Consider the following 18226-nt stretch of genomic DNA (forward strand, 5'->3'; position numbering starts at 1 on the left):
GGTATAATAATAATCAATAATAAAACAAGCTCTATCGTTGTCTAGGGGATAATGAATTGTCAGATGGAAATATAAAGTTCAGTTCAGTTCATGCAGGCTGCGGTAGTTGTCGGTCGATGTGTTGCAATTGTTGGAGAGAGAGAGAGACTAGAGAAAGAGAGCGCGCAAACAGTAACAGCTATGGTCTTTGCCAACCTTCCTTTACGATTTCGATCCGTCGATGTGTCGTTGTTGTGGCCATTCAAGTGTGACCCCTCCGTCCTTTAGCTAGACCGTTCTTCCGTGGTGGACTCGTCACCCAGGCAAGGGTGGACACACACACAAGCCCCCACCGGTCTTGCTATAAACGCTGTGAGTTAAAATTTACCGACCCTTCGTTCGGTCTCCGATGTCCCACACTGTCTCGTGCGTTTCTCCTGGTGCGTCTGAGGGGTGTCACCCCAGACCTCAATTTTATCCCCACTCACAGGGTCTCAGGTGTCAATCAAGTTTGAATGACTTAACCCATCAAACCAGCTCACTCTGGCTGTCCCCTGAGGGATTTCAATGAATAGAACAGTACCAAGTAAACAATCCTTCTCCAAAAGACAATAGCAGTGAATCTCCTCTTTTGTCAGTAGGAGACGTTCCACCTTGTGTACCTTTTAGCTGTGTGTCTCTCTCTCATTCTCTTTCATGAGCTGTTATCAATAACAACTGCCCTGGCAGATTTCCTTTTGTCTCTCTTACTTCCTTGTTAGCAGCGTCGAAATAGTAGCGATTTGTGATTCTCCAAAAAAGGGGGGGCATGGGCCACTATGCACCCTTCTGCCCATCAGAGTTGTTCATCCTTCGTAACACTCCACTTCAACCACTTATGCATAGCCTCAAGATTACCAAGGGTCCTATTCCACTTTAAGCACACAGGGTTAGAGATTTCCAAAGTCAGGGGATGCTGCGTTTCTGTAAGAGGGCTTTCAACATGCACCTGAAACTTTTGTGTTTGTCAATCTGGTAGTCTCTTTCCATGACAGCTCAGAATAGAATGTCTATTTTGAGAACCTACTGTTGGGCACCTAATGTTGTGTTCTGCCCCGCTCAATTGCGAGTAATGAGGGCTTCAACGATGGGAAGCCTAGCCTGTAAAAACAATGTACATCTTTTCTGTGAATTTGGAGAATTTTGCAGAGACAGCTTTAATGGTATTCTCCCAGTATATGAGACACCTGCTGCAGGGCAGTCCAAGTCTTGAAGGACTGCAGGAGTCACTGATCCCTGGTAGTCTCTCAGTCTTGTGCCGGTTGTGAGGGCTTGATTCTCAAACACCCTTTCCATCAATTAACCAATGGCTATACTAGCACATCAAAGGGGGTGGTGAGTTTTATCAATGTCTACCTTCTCCAAGCAATGTCTTCTAGGTTGTAGCCATGAACTTCAGTTATCGGAGGTCAGTGTGGTGCCACAGGGATAGGTCAGTGGAGGATCTTTGCCCTGTGTTTAGCAATTGCTAAAAGCAAAGTACATGCATCACCATCTTCCTGCCTATTGCATACTAAGGCTCTGCAGTGCCTGGACATAGAAGTCCAAAATGCACTGGCAAAGCACTAGAATGGCTTGTAGTTCCCTTTCATTATCTGGTTCATTATTGCATTTATCATTCAAGGAAGATAAATTTTGGACATGAAAGTGTAGGATGCTGGAACTTATTATTACTTCAAATTTGCAAGCTAATATTCAAGCAGTTCATCCAATTTGCTCCACATTCTCCTTAACTGAGCAAGCAACATAGCTTGCCTTTCAATATCTGATGATTACTCTCATTACCTGCCATTACTTAACTAACCACTTGACTATGAACTGCCTTTAAGATAGTAAACACAAAGTACACTGCAGATGCTGTGGTCAAATCAAGACGTACAAAAACGCTGGATGAACTCAGCAGGTCGGGCAGCATCCGTTGAAAGAAGCAGTCAACGTCTCGACCCGAAATGTTGACTGCTTCTTTCAATGGATGCTGCCCGACCTGCTGAGTTCATCCAGCTTTTTTGTATTCCTTTAAGATAGGTTGTTGATAGGGCAACAGGGAAGGCCAGTGCTTGCGATTGCCTCCAAGGCCAAGGTGCATATCCAGTGAATCTAAATAAAACTTCCATACAAATCAGCCAATCCGTTGTCTGTAAATTTTCATTATAAACATTTCTTCTCCCAATCTCCCTACCCATTTGCTTTCTTTGTTGATGCATGAAGTACAAGTGTGAACCGGTGTTTGGAGCCTAATAATTAAGTGTGAGTATTACATTTCACCAGCGGTTTTTCCGTAAAAGAAACTTGGATTTCAATCCTTGACTAGTTCAGTTGCTTTGATTCAGGTTGTGCTTATCCCTCATTTTGAGATTGGACACAGTTGAACTGAAAGACCAAAGCTTTTTAAAGCTTCCAATCATTTCCTTTTATTTGTTTTCATTAAAATTACTTTGGAACATCTTAACACCTTGTCAGCATCAAGCACCTCTGAGTCAGGTAGACCAATGTCTAAAGGTTTCCAATTACATGAACAATATGCCTGGTTTCCAAACTCAGCATGAGTTTTTACACTTCTTGTACTCAATTCTGTTATAAAATTACTAACTTAGTGCTGATTTGTGTCGGGTTATAGAAATTTTGTACTGAGGATTTCAACACTGTAGAATGGGGCAGACAGTTCCTAAATGCTATATATAAGTTTCAATTCCAGAAGCCAACAGATAAATAGGAAAGCTTCAGCACATCAGATGGGTAAGATTCTTACTCTAGTTGGCAACAATAGAATGATTGAAATTGCTGCTCCAGCGGCCGTTCAGACAATCGCCTCCCTATCAATCTGAGCTTTGCAAATGGAAGCATCCAATTCAGACCCATTTTCCTTCTTTCACTGTAGGTTAGTATATACTCTATATTTTAGAAAAGTGATTCCATTCCACTCCAAAAGGCATAATACTGTATCTGTCTGAAGTAGTCATATTCTTATCATCTTTTAGAGTACTTTCTAACTTTCATCATCATTCTATGTGATGAAAGTTTAAGACTTGGTGTTTAAGACTAAGTCTAAGACTTTCTAAAAACTCTCAGTTTTCAATCAGATCATTAATTGAAACTCCATTCACAACTTCAGGTATATAACCATGGCTAATGCTCCAGTAGAAATGCTGTTCTTTAGATGTGCTGTCCTCTGACTGGGTACTTTACCCTTCCAGACACCAGCCGTAATGAATTCTAGAAGAAAATTTAGCGTAGGTGCCAACTCCATACAGAGTAAGTTTGCTCGAGTTCTGCCATGGAGGACTCAGATGGCCACTTTGACTGGCAGTCCACTGGAGGAGATTGATGAATAAGTGTATGTTTGAAGAATTTGCTGGGCAATCTGAAGTTCTATTTTTATTAATAGGGAGCACAATGTGATGTTTTTTGATATTTTCATGAGCTTGCCAGTCAGGCCACCATTTGCTAATCAAATCTAATTGTTCCTGAATCAAGTAGCTCGTACGTCACACTTCAATAATCAAAGTTAGGGCGGCACTGTAGGTGGCACTATTATCAGAATCAGAATCAGGTTTATTATCACCAGCATGTGACATGAAATTTGTTAACTTAGCAGCAGCAGTTCAATACATAATCTAGCAGAGAGAGAAAAATAATAAATAAAATAAAAATAATAATAATAAATAAACAAGTAAATCATTTACATATATTGAAGAGATTTTTAAAAACATGCAAATACAGAAATACAGTATATTAACAAAAAGCTCCTGCACATTTATAACTCAGTGGCAGAGGTTTGTGCAGTATGGACAAGACAAGACAAAGTGAGGTCGTGTCCAAAGATTCGATGTCCATTTAGGAATCGGATGGTAGAGGGGAAGAAGCAGTTCCTGAATCGCTGAGTGTGTGCCTTCAGGCTTCTGTACCCCCTACTCAATGGTAACAGTGAGAAAAGGACATGCCCTGGGTGCTGGGGGTCCTTAATAATGGAAGCTGCCTTCTGAGAAACCGCTCCCTAAAGATGTCCTGGGTACATTGTAGGCTGGTGCCCAAGATGGAGCTGACTAGATTTACAACCTTCTGCAGCTTCTTTCGGTCCTATGCAGTAGCCCCTCCATACCAGACAGTGATGCAGCCTGTCAGAATGCTCTCCATGGTACAACTATAGAGGTTTTTGAGTGTATTTGTTGAGTGTATTAAAGTGCCAATGAACCGAGTTCATCGCACTGCAGTCTATAGGAATTTTGTACGTATTTCCTGTGACTGTGTGTGTTTCCTCCAGGTGTTCCAGTTTCCTCCCACATCCCAAGGATGTACAGATTAGTAGATTAATTGATCACATGGATGCAATTGGGGTGCAGGCTCGTTGGGTCAGAAAAACCTGTTGCCATGCTGTATCTCTAAATAAATAAAATTCATCTGTGTCACCTATGGGTCCATGCATAAGATAGGCTGGTCAAAGACAGAAGGATGTCAATGGGCAAAAGCTGTGTTCTGCAATGACAGTAGCATCTCAAATCTCACTACAGCCAGTTTCCTGTTACTTTGTTGGCTAGCCACCCCCAACTCTGCCCTGAGGCTTCACTGAGATAAAATTCCTTCTGTTGTTAGGGTTGTATGGATGTCCTACAAAACCAACTGAAAAGCTATTTCATCTTTATTCCTTTTTTCAAAGGAGGTTTATCAGTGATTACAGCATCACATTATTACAAAACTACATTTTTACATGATTCCTACTATTTGCAGTCAATAGTTTCAAATCGTGGCAGAGTCATGTCTATCCAGAACACACTTGCCTCATTGACGGTAAGCAACCTTCCAGCAGCAATGCTGCAGTCACTCAGAGTCAATGTTTAAGCATACACTGGTCTCCGTTATTACATCTTATGTTGCAAGAAGCTATTCATTTTATGAGTGAGTGATTGGGATGTGGCACACTGCTTACTGAAGTTTAGTGGTGTAATTGCTGGAACGTGACACTTGAAGGTGAGTTCACAAACTTTGACCAACTTATCCATTGCGTCAGAGCAGAGGAACAGGCAAAGACGTTGAAAGTGTAGGTAACCAGAGCATGCTAAAGGCATGGGGTTTGATTTATGAGTATAATTTAGAATCTTGACTTTGTTCCTGGTGTTGTGACCAATGATGATCCATATCAGAAGGCAAGCACAAGGAGACAATTGGTGATTGTTGGATTCCCACTCAGATGAGCTCGCCAAGCTGAAAAAGAAACGTCAGTATTGCATCCATCCTTCCTCTTTCATTACTTTCTTTCTGTCCTCTGCCTTCTTTTCAGCTGTGTCGGCGCTAGCAATTTAACAAGTCTGTGCAGTGTATGCAGACTGCACCAGAAATCCTAAAACCTGTTGATGTTGTTAGAGCTCTTACAGAGTTGTTTAGACAGCAACAGCCATTTTTAACTGTTCAGTAGTCTTACAGGAAGCTGTCCATTATGAGGGAGCAGTTGAAATATGGGGTAGAAAGCAGTGTCTGATGTCAGCGATGTAGTTACGGACATCTGGCACTTGAAGATAAACACACTATTTCTGCAACTCCTGTAGTATTACATTCACTTCTTTGGGAATTGACTCCTGGCATTGTATGTTATGTTTACCTACTCCCAACTGCATGTGAAGAGAGTATCTGCAACCCCCACCCCACCCCAGATACGTGACATTTGATTTCCACCAAGTCCTCCAGTGAAGATGCAACTAGTCACTACTGGTGGGCACTGACACAACATATTATTTAAAAGCTATGCTTAAGCATGGACTAACAGAGTCCACAGTCCACACTCTATTCTTGTATCATTTAATGATAATTTGATCCGCTGGACAGGAGGCAAATAGATACTGATGCAAAAGGGCAACCGAAAATTTGAAGCTATGAGAGCCTCCTCACAGGTCCACAGTTCAAAGTGCCAAAATAAGAAGGTGCCAATTAACTATGTTACAAATGATGAATTGGTTTTCTTAGCCTCTGGTTGAGCAGTTTTATATCAAAATGGAAATGTACCTGGTTGTAAGCCTCCTTCACTGGTTTCTGGAACCACTTTTTAACATACATCTTGTAAAACTAAAGGATTACATTCCAAGGAACGGGCAAGGTTTTCATGTGGTGAGGAGTGAGAACACCCCAATATCTGATGTGTTCAAAAGGAGATGAGTGGCCGAGCTGTCATCTTGACGTGGCAGCATAGTTAAAACACTCCAGGAATCATTTTAGCTGCATGTCAGTGAAAATGCAACACACGGAGCCAGCTGAAGACCCACTTTTAATGAGCTTGTCTTTCAACCACAATGAAATAGCAAGTCCAGATGTACATGATATTTACAGTTCAAAGTAAATTTCTTTTCAAAGTACATATGTCACTATATATATGTGACCCTGAGATTCATTTTCTTGTGGGAAATCACTGCTAATACAAGAAACACAATTGAATAAATGAAAAACTGCACCCAAAAGGGTGGACAACAGCCAATGTGCAAAAGAAAACCAACAAACTGTGCAAATACTAAAAAAAAAGAGAAAAAAGCAAATAGTAACAATAAATAAGCAATAAATATTGAGAACATAAGATTTGGAGTCCTTGAAAGTGAGCCCATAGGTTATGGGAGCAGTTCAGTGATGGGGCAGGTGAAGTTATCCCCTTTGCCATCAGGCAGCAGAGGGTGAATAATGTGTAGAGACTAAGGTCCTTGATGTAACTAAACATAATGGCATAATGTAATATCACATACAGTGTGCTTTGGACTGTCTTTATCTTCTGCAATAGCAACATTTTTTTAAAATTATGCTACAATTTGCTTTTTGTCTTGCATTCAAGTCCACATGCAAGATATGCTATCTTAATTTGTGTGTGTGTGTGTGTGTGTGTGTGTGTGTGTGTGTGTGTGTGTGTGTGTGTGTGTGTGTAATATGTTGTATAATACATGTAAAATAAGTTTTCAAAACTGTAGCACCAGAGCTAGTAATTTTGAACACAAGAAATTCTGCGGATGCTGGAAATTCAAAGCAACACACATAAAATGCTGGAGAAACTCAGCAGGTCAGGCAGCATCTATGGAAATGAATAAACAGTTGAAATTTCAAGCCAAGCCTTTCATCAGAACTGGAAAGGAAAGGGGGAGATGCCAGAATAAAAAGATGGGGGGGGGGTGGCGTAGTGAGTGAATGGAGTAAGTGATAGGGGGAGGTGATATGTGGAAAAAGTAAAGTGCTGGAGAAGAAGTAGTAATTTTGACTGACTTTTAATGATATGAAAGTTAGTAACTTAGAGCTAGTAACAAATCAATTGCTGGTGAAGTAAAATAAATGTAGTATTTGGATTTGTAAATGAATGCGTAGAAATTACTATCCATGCCTCCTGGCATAGATTGTCATAGTTCAAAAGCAGCAGACCAGTAATTCTTGATCATTTGTATTTAATATTCATTCAGATAAATACAAGAGAAAGAAACAATAATGTGCACTTCACTCATGCTGTTCTTTAATTCCAATATCTTCTCATGCCTGGCTTCAATAATGTTCTGGTTTTAATATATTGCCACATTCTAAATGACAATGGCACCTGTTTCATTCTGCTCGTATAAAGTGCTCTAATCATTATTTTCCAACATGCTGAATGGACTCTTGGAAAGTGTAAAAGTCAACAATTTGCAAGGGATTTTATTCCATCCATAATAATAAAAGTCAGGTTTTTCAATTTTTGTAATTCCCCTCTAGAAATTTCTATATTCATTTTTTAAAAAAGCATTTTCAATCTAAATTTCAATTTCTTTGCTATGGTTTGCAGCAGCAGAGTGAATAACTTATGACAAACTGCATGCCCCACCTCTCTTTCATTCATTTTCACATTAAACATTAATATGAGCTCTTTCATCTGTCAGCTTTCTAGGTCTGTGTCACCTTTCTTCATGGGATGGCCAGCTTATCTCATCTCTTAAATTGAAAGGGGTAAAAGTGAATTTTCTGACTTCTTTTTCAGCACCTAAATGGCTAGAATTAAAGGGGACCTGAGTGGCAAATCTCCGGAGCTATCAATAAACCAGGAACCGACAGTAAATAATTATCTTTTCTTTGTTAAAATCATCAAATTATGATGGGGAGGAGTGAAGTTTAGAGCATTATAATCAAATAAGGAAGGTGTGTTTTATATTCCATCCCATTTCCTAGAAAATAAAACGTTGACAATGTAGAATCTCACAGTGTACTATGACCTTCAATGAAAGGTTAATCCGTTAGTTCTCAAGCTAAATCTGTTGCTGTGAAAAGGCTATAGAGTCCAGCCCACCTAACAGTAAACAGCCTGAGATACAGAAGCTGCACCTGTGGGATTAGGTTTAACAGCAGGAAGTGTGAGAATTTGCAGCATATAATTAAGTAGGAAATTTTTTGTTCTTTTGCACCATGTGTTCATCTGGTCAGGTTAACGAGCGATTAACCTTCACCAAAGCTACTGAAGTCTACACCCCGAATTAGATTCATACGAGCCTTTCTACCTGTAAAAAGCCATTCTTTCTGGATAACAAGGCTGCTTAAGAAAAATAAAACAAAACAAAACTTTTCCCTTTTGACTAACAAAAGTTCATTCATGCTGGCAGTATATCCACCTTGTTATTTAGAGCCGTTTCCTAGTGACTACATCTGTGAATGAGTTCATTACTAATTAATACCCGGGATTTACAGGTGTAGGTGAGAAGTACTGAAATAATATATTGCACAAAAATCTCATGTTTGATCCAAGTGGAGTGTGATGCTTGTCTTAGAGTGAATTAAAAGTTTGGACCCCTTTCTTCAAGATCTACAATTCATGAATTCCATGATGTTGCCTCCACAAGTGTGAGGGATTCCACATCACACAGTTGCTCAAGGGGATGGATGGCTTGATGCTAATGCAAGAATATTAATACTGATTGCAGAAAGCTTTCCTTATCCAGACAATATTCAGGAAAAGATAAAATATATGTGCCTAACTCATTCTGAAGCATGCTAAATCACTTTTCAAGCATTCAGAGTAAGCAATCAATATTCCTTTACATCCTGTACTAAGAATGAGAGCTTAATAACAGTTTTTCTGTTGACCAACTGTGAAAATGTTACCCTTCTTCAAAAGTTTGTCATCTTTCTGGTTTCATCTTTAATATGCTGCCAAAGAAGCTTCTCGTTTCCTTAACAAAACTGGCCATAACAGTGAACACCCCTAACCTTTATCCTTTCTCAAATCTAAGGAAAAGCTTTTGTAGTTTCTCCACATGACTGAAAGCCTACTTTCATCATGCCATGAAAAGGTTCCATGTGTCAATTTGTCAATTACTTCCAGCCAGAGTGAGTTTAATATACTTCTTTCTTCCTTCTCATAATATCTGAAGCATTTATGCTCTATGATGATAGATCTGGCCCTTCAAGTTTATTTCTGTTTATTTTTCATGTTTACTTGTCTTTTTCTTGTATTTTGGAAATTTAGCGGAAAAGAGCTGATATTGCATCGGCATATATGTCATAAATTAGACAGCAGTTGAATATTATATCTAGGATGCAAATACACACCTATATAGATCATCTAAACAAAATAGTGAATATGATTCAGGTCCCCCTAAATGAAGATATGGATTATTGCATAATCTTGTGAGCTGCAAATGGAGATGAACACGCTGTAATTATCGGTTAATTTCACACTTCTCACCCTATGATGGAGGGATGATTATCGACAAAGCGGCATAAAACGTTGCCATGAGGAACATCTGCATTGGTTCCTTGGGGCTGGAATCATCTAACTTCAGCAACCACAACCACCTTACTTTTCTATGAGTTGTGACTCAAATCACCAGAGTACTTTTCCTTCTCCAGTTTACATAGACACCTTAATGCCAAAGCATTGGTTTTCAGGGACTTAACAGAGTAGCAGATTATTTTTTTCTCAAATGGCATGTATTTAGATATATTTCAAAAAACTAATGCAACATGAGGCATAAATTGTATTTTCTAAGCAGGAATAAATAATCAGCTCCCTGGTCTCCGTGGTGTCTCTTTTCAATGCACGATTATAAGGAAACACAGCACAGGAATTCAGTCACAGCTCAGGCCTCCTGAAAATTAAAAGTATATTCAAGGGAATAATTGGAAATCTGTGCAAGCAGAATCTGCCTGAACACTGCAGTGAACAGATCACTGTGTGTGAGATGGAAGTTGGAGGTTTCATTTACTGTGCCTGCAGAAACAAGCTCTGTTGGAGTCATCTCTACTGCTTAGTATCAAGCATCTTAAATTTAGATTTTATTTTGCTGCCTGTCACTCCATCTTAACTATTACATGGGCGATTAGCTTTAATGTTACTCGACTGGGTCACTGGATGGAGCACTATAAATGAAAGGTGCTGCATCTCTTTCTGTTGCAGCCCGTCCTGTTAACCAATAACTGAAGTTCAAAGAAGGGCTTATCCAGATCCAAAGATCAAGCCTTGAGTGGTACCACGCAGCTTGAACAGACCAATGGAAAATTGCCAACAACAATATAGAACATTTTGCTTCATTATAAAAATGAGACCTAGTTAATGGATCTTCATCGTACCAAACCTGAATCTGCATGGTGGGAGACCTTAATAGAAATGTTAGCAGCACAATGAGGAGGATATGTCACTAAATATTGCTGCTTTGTGAATTAAGGTAGTCAACAGAGGGCCTTGAGGTGTACAGTATAATCAAGGGCATCTGTATTTCTTTATTCAACAAAGGAAAGGATCAGTAGAAATACTGTTTTCAGCAAATGGACTATACTTCGCCAGGACTGAATGTGCAACAACATTGTATTGCACTCTGTACAGTGAGCACTTGACTAGCTGATGAGCTTTATAGAAAATGTCCAATAATATAACTTCTTAAATTCTCAAATAAGCAGCAATTGGACACAAAAATAGTAAGATGCACCCTGAGAGCTTGATTGTGATATTTAAATGGATTTAAATGTGTGCCTTTTCACTGATCTGAGGTTTGTGTAAGTGTTGGCCATGGCGCAATAAATATCTGTCTTGCTTCAATGGGAACAATTACACATCCAGCTGCAGAGCATACACCTAGACGATCAGCCCTTGCCCTTCTGAGTCAGTGCTGCAGAGCTGGAAGTCTTCCAATTCAGATGAGAGTTTAAACCAAGGCACTGACTGCCTTCGCAGATTATATGGCATTTTCAGAAAAGAATTAGGAGTTATTTCTTCCTCTGCCCCTCCCCCGACTCCTTTGTCCCTATCCCTCCCCGCTAATCTCCCTCCTGGCACTTATCACTGCAAGGGTGATGTACTATACCTGCCCCTTCACCTCCTCCCCACGCCACCAAACAGTCCTTCTAGGTAACATTGCACTTCCTGCAAAACCGTCCCGGGTCATCTATTGTATCCAGTCTGCTGTACATTGATGACACCCAATGATGATTGAGGGATGTCTTTGTCGAGCACCTTTGCTGTGTCTGCTGCAAGAGGCAGGATCTCCTGGTGGCTACCCATTTCAATTTGATTTCCCATTCCCATTTTGATATGTCTGTCCATGGTCTCCTGTACTGCCACAATGAGACCAAACTCAGTTTGGAGGAGAAATATTCCATCTGCATAGCCTTCAATCTAATGACATGAGCATCGATTTCTCAAACTTCTGGTAATTTCAGGGATGTCAGAGTTAAGCTTTTTACGTAGAGTGGTGAGTGCATAGAATGGGCTGCTGGCGACGGTGATGCAGGCGGACACAGTAGGGTCTTTTAAGAGACTTCTGAATAGAGAGCTGTGGGTAACCCTAGGTAATTTCTAAAGCAAGTACATGTTTGGCACAACATTATGGACTGAAGGGCCTGTATTGTGCTGCAAGTTTTCTATGTTTCTCTTCCCTCCCTTCCCTTCCCCCACCTTATCTAATTTCTTTCCCCCCTTCCTTTCTAGTCTTGATGAAGAGTCTTCGACTGAAAGATTAACATTCATAAATGCTGTTCCTCCATGTTTTGTGTGTGTTGCTCCAGGCATTATTTCTGATGTACTGGTCAATACTTATCATTAAACCAAGTGCTAAAATATCTGGGAACTTATCATAGTTTTGTTTCATTTCAGAAGCATTTTATTGATCAGTCATAAAAGTTGCAATATAGCTTGTTTTCTATTATGTGTGCAAGGGCCTATTTTTTGTGCAGAGATGCCTTACTTAATTTTAGTTTCAATTACAATTTGTTTAGGTGTTTTCTATTGCTAGTTGTAACTTTTGCTTGTCCTGGGACAAGCTGAGAATATTTGGGCAGTATGACATCCAGTAACAAACCTCTGGAGGAGTTTACCTTTGATTCCCAATAACTTCAGTGGTAACCAAGCCTTTAGGTGTTACACTGTTAAATACTTCCCTGAGGTCAGTGACAGTCCCCCTTGCCCCAGATCTAGAATTCAGCTCTTTCATTCCTGTTTGAAGCAGAGATATTATGTCCATAATTGATCTGGGAAAACCAAACGGAGCATCAGTGAGCTGGTTATTGGTGGTAAGGACTGCCCACAGTATCTTCCATTGTGTGGGCTGATGGAATGATAATTAGCTGGGTTGCATTTGTCCTGTCTTTTGTGGACAGGGCATGTTTGGACAAATTTTCACGAAGTTGGGTGGATGCCAGTTTTATGTAGCTGTACTAAAAGAGTTTGGCGAAAGTTGCCATTATTAATAAACTATAGATCTTCAGTGCTGCAGCCGTAGAGTTATGTTGAATCCAGTTTACTTCTTCATATCAATTGAACATTATTGGATTGAAGGCTTCTCTGATAGCCGGTGCCACAGGAGGAAATGAAGATCTATTGCAACTACCGTCTGAAGATTGGTGCATGTATGACAGGACTACGGGAGTTTTGATTTGATCCATTGGTTGTGCCATTGTTTTAGATGTTATTTTCCACTTAGCATGTGCCTAACAACCTCAGTAGTTCAGTCTTCTTGATGTGCATTTCGATATTACTCTTATTAAGATTGGGTCTGAGCTTAATATTTATATTGGAGTGAAGAACATGCCATGACTGGGAGCACAGATTGTGGCAGAAGTTAGCTCCACTGCTTCTGATGGCGTACAGTGCCTTACGGATGCCAAATTTTAGGCAGTTAGCTCTGTTCATACAATGATCATACCACAGAACACAGTGGAGAGTGGCATTGAAGGTTCTGTTTACCACATCATTGGCTGGATATATTGTTCAGGCAGAATGACTTTGAAAAATGAAGTGATAAAAAAGAGAAACAACAGAACCCTCCTTTTTGAAAAGGAGTGGATGAAAACCAAGAAATCTTCAACATTAAATGAAAAGCCTTTCATGAACTCAGAGCATTATATCCTCTCAGAGATCTTTGAAATGTTGATGGTTGACAGAAAAATCAGATCTGACATAAACCTTCACCCTAGGCTGAAATCCCATATTATATCTGAGCCCTCACACCATGTTGATTCCCTGTGATAAAAAAAACATTTGTGCTGATTACTCCTATGGACAATCAGACAATAAATCATAGAAAATAGGTGATATATTTTAAATTAAAGTTCAAGTTGTTTGTAGTTTTTTTTAATAAGTGCTAACTCAGCATGAGAAGGAAATTTGTTTCCTCTTCATTTTACTTTAATATAAAGATGACCCGTGCAGTCTGATGAACTGAGCTATGAAGTTTAATGGTGTTAATAATGAAAAAGTTGTTTGCTTCCTTTCTTGGTACTCAGCACCTTCTGACAAACCAGAGAACATGACAGTTGTACAAGATGTGTGCTAATAAGGAATATATCTCTTCCCTATTCATTATAAATAATTACCCTTTGCAAGTTGCGATATAGAAGAAATTGTTTTAAAGAACTGCAATTCTAATTGGTAAATGTCACCAGCTGCTGCAGTAAATCTATCCAAGTTATGTGTTCTTGTAATAATTAGTTACTGTCTCAAGACTGCAGACTGGATGTGAAAATCTATTCTCAAGGTGTGAAACTCCCATATGTCTCCTAGCCTGCGACAGGTAGATGAGCAGTAAAGAGAGGAAAATAGCTGCAGTAACAAAATAGATTCTGTTGGCTTTTATTAAAACAAAAACAGCAAGTCTGTCATTCAGTTTGGGTGAGATTGAACAAATGAAGGGCAAGATGTCTATTTGAAGAAAAATTGCCAATGACCTAATTTGGAAAACCCTGTTTTGAGATTTCTCTTCCTCAAAGAAATGTTGGTCATCTAGTTTCTTTTGCTTCTAAATATATATTTAGTATTTTATTGTTATAAAATAGCTAAGTACTGTTTTCATTTTTACCTTCTGTTCTTAAACCCAAGATTGATGTATGACCAATGAAGCTGCAGGTGCCCACGGCTGAATCATGTTGTCTAATATTGCCAATGATGAGCATCCATCCCTCACAAATATCTTCTTTAGCCTTATGCAGAGATCTAATTGAAATAGTTTCCATCTCTAATAACTTAACTGCCTTTGAACTTTGCTATCTGCCGAGGAATCAATTTCAAATAAGTTAGAGCATGAACTGATACTGTATATGGTAGGGAGATCATTGTTGCACAAATACTTAGACATAATACTTTGGAAGGGTTAAATCAGGAGTTGCTGGGCAGCACGGTTCGAAGGGCTGGAAGGGCATATGCCACACTTTATCTCAATAAATAAATAAATAACATTAAAGACTATTGTTTGCTGTTTTCCATCTTTCTCCTTTCTTGAAAAATTATTTTTCCTGTTTTCCAGTCTACAGAATCTATGCAATTTTAAGTATTCCAATAATTATAAATATTTTTCATTTCCACAATTTTTTTTTCTTTGGCAATTAAACTCTTTTGTGTGATGTGCAAGGAGTCTTCAAGGCATGAATGAGTGGAAACTGGTGAACTGGTTTTTCATTTTCAATCAGATTTGGACCTTTTCCTCAACCTGCTAAATGGGTGAAATAGCTTGTTTCAAATTGCAAGTTTGACCCTCAAGTTGACATTATTGATTTTTTTTAAAACGCAACATCCTTAAAATCAATCTATTTGAAGCATAGTTGAGAAACTTAATTTTAATGATGAGTATTAAGGATAGTCGTTCCTCAGTAAAGATCCTGAATATCTTCCAATGTCTATCACAACTTTTTGTTATTTGGATGGAAAATTAGGATCCAGTAATTCCAAAACACCATTTCCTTCATGACCTTGTCTCACTGTTCAAGTCTGAATGGAGAGTCAACAAAAAGTCCCTTCAAGGACTTAACCTGAATTAGCACTGGCTAGCTATTGACAATCAATATTCTGTTCTTTCCCAATGCGACCATTAACCATTCATTGGTTTCAATGGGGAAATAATTACCTTGGGCAGCAGATTATACATTGTTGGTTTCATTTTGTAGTATTTGTGTCTATTATGAAAATGGTGGTTACGGATTAACCGTGGTTTGGTGTTTCTTGCAAAGATAATTTGCAAAATGCAGACAGGGAAATTAGATACCCAAAACAAAGTCTAATAAGGGAATTTTCATTTGTGTCAATTTTGATTTTCTGTTTGCATATTTCTTCCCAGCAACCTGGAATGGACCTGGCAGACACTTACATCACGTTTGTACGACAAAACCAGGACATACTCCGTGACAAGGTCAATGAGGAAATGTATATAGAAAACTTGTTTGATGTAAGTATTTCCCTTGTAAGATGTACCAAAAGGGAAAATGAGAGATATTTTCTTAAGAGGGCTGCTAGTATTTGGGTACATAGTGCCTGACAATGTGTTAAGTGTTCACATGGATTTCCATACTGTTCAAAGATTGTGCAGCTTTACTAACTTCTTTTCATTTTGGTTTTCAATCAGAAGCAAACATGCTTTCCTCATAAATTGTCATTGTACTGAGCAAATTCAAATCTATTTTTATATGACGTGGATATCAAACTGGTGTGTTAATGGTGAAGAATGACTCTATGCAAGTCCAGCCTGGCTACAATGTTTTAAAATAATATGTCTCAGTCTAGTTAAGTAAATTACTTCCTTATTTTCCTGCCACTCATTTCTTTCACTTTAATCTGATCAAGTTGCATGCTGAGATATTATTCTGATGGATTTTAGAATTGAGGAGGTTGATTTGATCTGCATTTCAGGAGTTTGGTATAAGAAAATTAGCCTTTTTGAATCTCTTAATAGAGAGCAAAAATATTTTGTTTGATTGACATTTGTTAGTCTTGATGACAATCATATGCAATTTATCATAAGGCTATGCATCCAGTACTTCAGCTATCCAGTGCATTCACCATTTCATCTCCTGCATAACGGGACCCAATAGAATGTGTGTGTTTGCTTTATTACAATAACATGTAGGATTTAATCAGTAGCCTTTTTTAACAATCATAGGAGAAACTGCTTAGCTATATTTTAAGATGTACATTTTATCTTATATTTAGCTATATTTAAGAAAGATTGATGTAGCTTCTGATAAGCCAGTGTTTGATCTGATACTCCTAATCACCTAGAAGTCTTATTTTCCACCAGGATTTCCTGGTTGTAGCTTTCAGGTATCCAATGCTATTATTTTTAAGTAGTCAAGCCTGCATTTGTAAATAGTACTTGACCAATTTAAGCAATATATTCCAGTTTGCCTGCCTTATCTTTGCATGTACTGAATAGTTCTTCAATAAGCAATAAAAAAAATTGAAGTAGTCCCTTTGGACATCACCTAATGTAGCGCAGTGGTTAGCATAACGCTTTGCAGAACAGGCAACACAGTTTCATTACCCAGCACTGCATGTAAGGAGTTTGTAGGTTCTCCTCGTGATCCCACGGGTTTCCTCCGGGTGCTCCGGTTTCCTCCTATCATCCAAAGACGTACTGGTTGGTAAGTTAGTTGGTCATTGTAAATTGTCCCGTGATTAGGCTAGGATTAAATCAGGACAGCATGGCTCGAAGGGTCAGAAAGGCCAATTCCATGCAGTATCTCAATAAAATTTTAAAAAAATTAAAAAAATGTCTTACTGTGTGGTTGCTCATTCCTATGCCTTTTCTTCAGTGTTTTTCCCCTCATGGCATTGGCATTTCATCATTGAGATTTTGCCACAAAAACTGTTAAGTGGGTGACTTTTTAAATCTGATGGATGCTTTTTAGCTTTCACCGTGTCAATGATTTGGTTTCTTGTTTCTGTTTATTTCATTGAAGATACTGCTTTTGATTTGTCATTTCAAGATTTAATGTTTCATTTAGATCTGCCTTTATCAGCATCTGTACATTTTAATTAGTATGTGTCATTATATCCCATTAAGAATATGAAAGAGGAACATGAAAGTATCCAAGAGGGTCATTTGCACTTGTGTAAACTGGGATTTAGTGAATCAGAAATCTCATTTATTCTGTTTTTCAGAATCAGAATCAGAATTAGGTTTATTATCACTGGCATGTGACGTGAAATTTGATTACTTAGCAGCAGCAGTTCAATGCAATTCATAATCCAGCAGAGAGAGAGAAACATATTAATAAATAAACCAGTAAATCAATTATGTATATTGAATAGATTTTTTTTAATGTGCAAAAACAGAAAAGCTGTATATTTTTTTAAAAAGTGAGGTAGTGTCCAAAGCTTCAATGTCCATTTAGAAATCGGATGGCAGAGGGGAAGAAGCTGTTCCTGAATCACTGAGTGTGTGCCTTCAGTCTTCTGTAGCTCTTATCTGATGGTAACAGTGAAAAAAGGTCATACTCTGGGTGCTGGAGGTCCTTAATAATGGACGCTGCCTTTCTGAGACACCGCTCCCTAAAGATGTCCTGGGTACTTTGTAGGCTGGTGCCCAAGATGGAGCTGACTAGATTTACAATCTTGGTTAAATTGGTATGAATAGGGAGATAAGATGCTTTTCTGATTCAGTTGGACGTTATCCTACGTGGTCCAAGTGGTCCACAAATGATTAACAATTCAAATGATTAAATCACAAAAAGTGATGGATTATTATACTTAACTTTGAAACTGTTTCATTGGAGAAGTATAGAATATACCTTCTACAAATCCTTTCTCGTCTCAGTAATACTGAAGGTAATTTATCTTAGCTCACTTAAACCGTTCCTCTTTGCAGCTTTTATCGCTTGTTCTATTAAATAAATTCCGTAAAAGAATGGCAACTTTCTAACAGGCTGTCATCTCAGCTGTAGAGCATTATAGTGCTCCTGCTTAACTCCAGAAATTGAGATAATCCTTTGTGCCAGCACCTCAGTTCTAATCTATTTGTTTCAAAGTAAA

General features: G+C 38.7%; 1 protein-coding gene across 13 annotated transcripts in view; it reads left to right on the top strand.

Moving 5' to 3' along the window:
• The window catches only part of cadps2 (Ca++-dependent secretion activator 2), a 669949-nt gene that overhangs the window by 616515 nt on the left and 35208 nt on the right, over nt 1-18226 (top strand). For all 13 annotated transcript variants that reach the window (XM_073059126.1, XM_073059121.1, XM_073059123.1 and 10 more), the window contains one exon: nt 15537-15644. In XM_073059126.1, coding sequence (XP_072915227.1) covers nt 15537-15644 — 108 coding nt within the window. The remainder of the gene's footprint in view (nt 1-15536; nt 15645-18226) is intronic.

This window comes from Hemitrygon akajei, chromosome 10, assembly GCF_048418815.1.
Source record: "Hemitrygon akajei chromosome 10, sHemAka1.3, whole genome shotgun sequence".
NCBI classification, from domain to species: Eukaryota; Metazoa; Chordata; class Chondrichthyes; order Myliobatiformes; family Dasyatidae; genus Hemitrygon; species Hemitrygon akajei.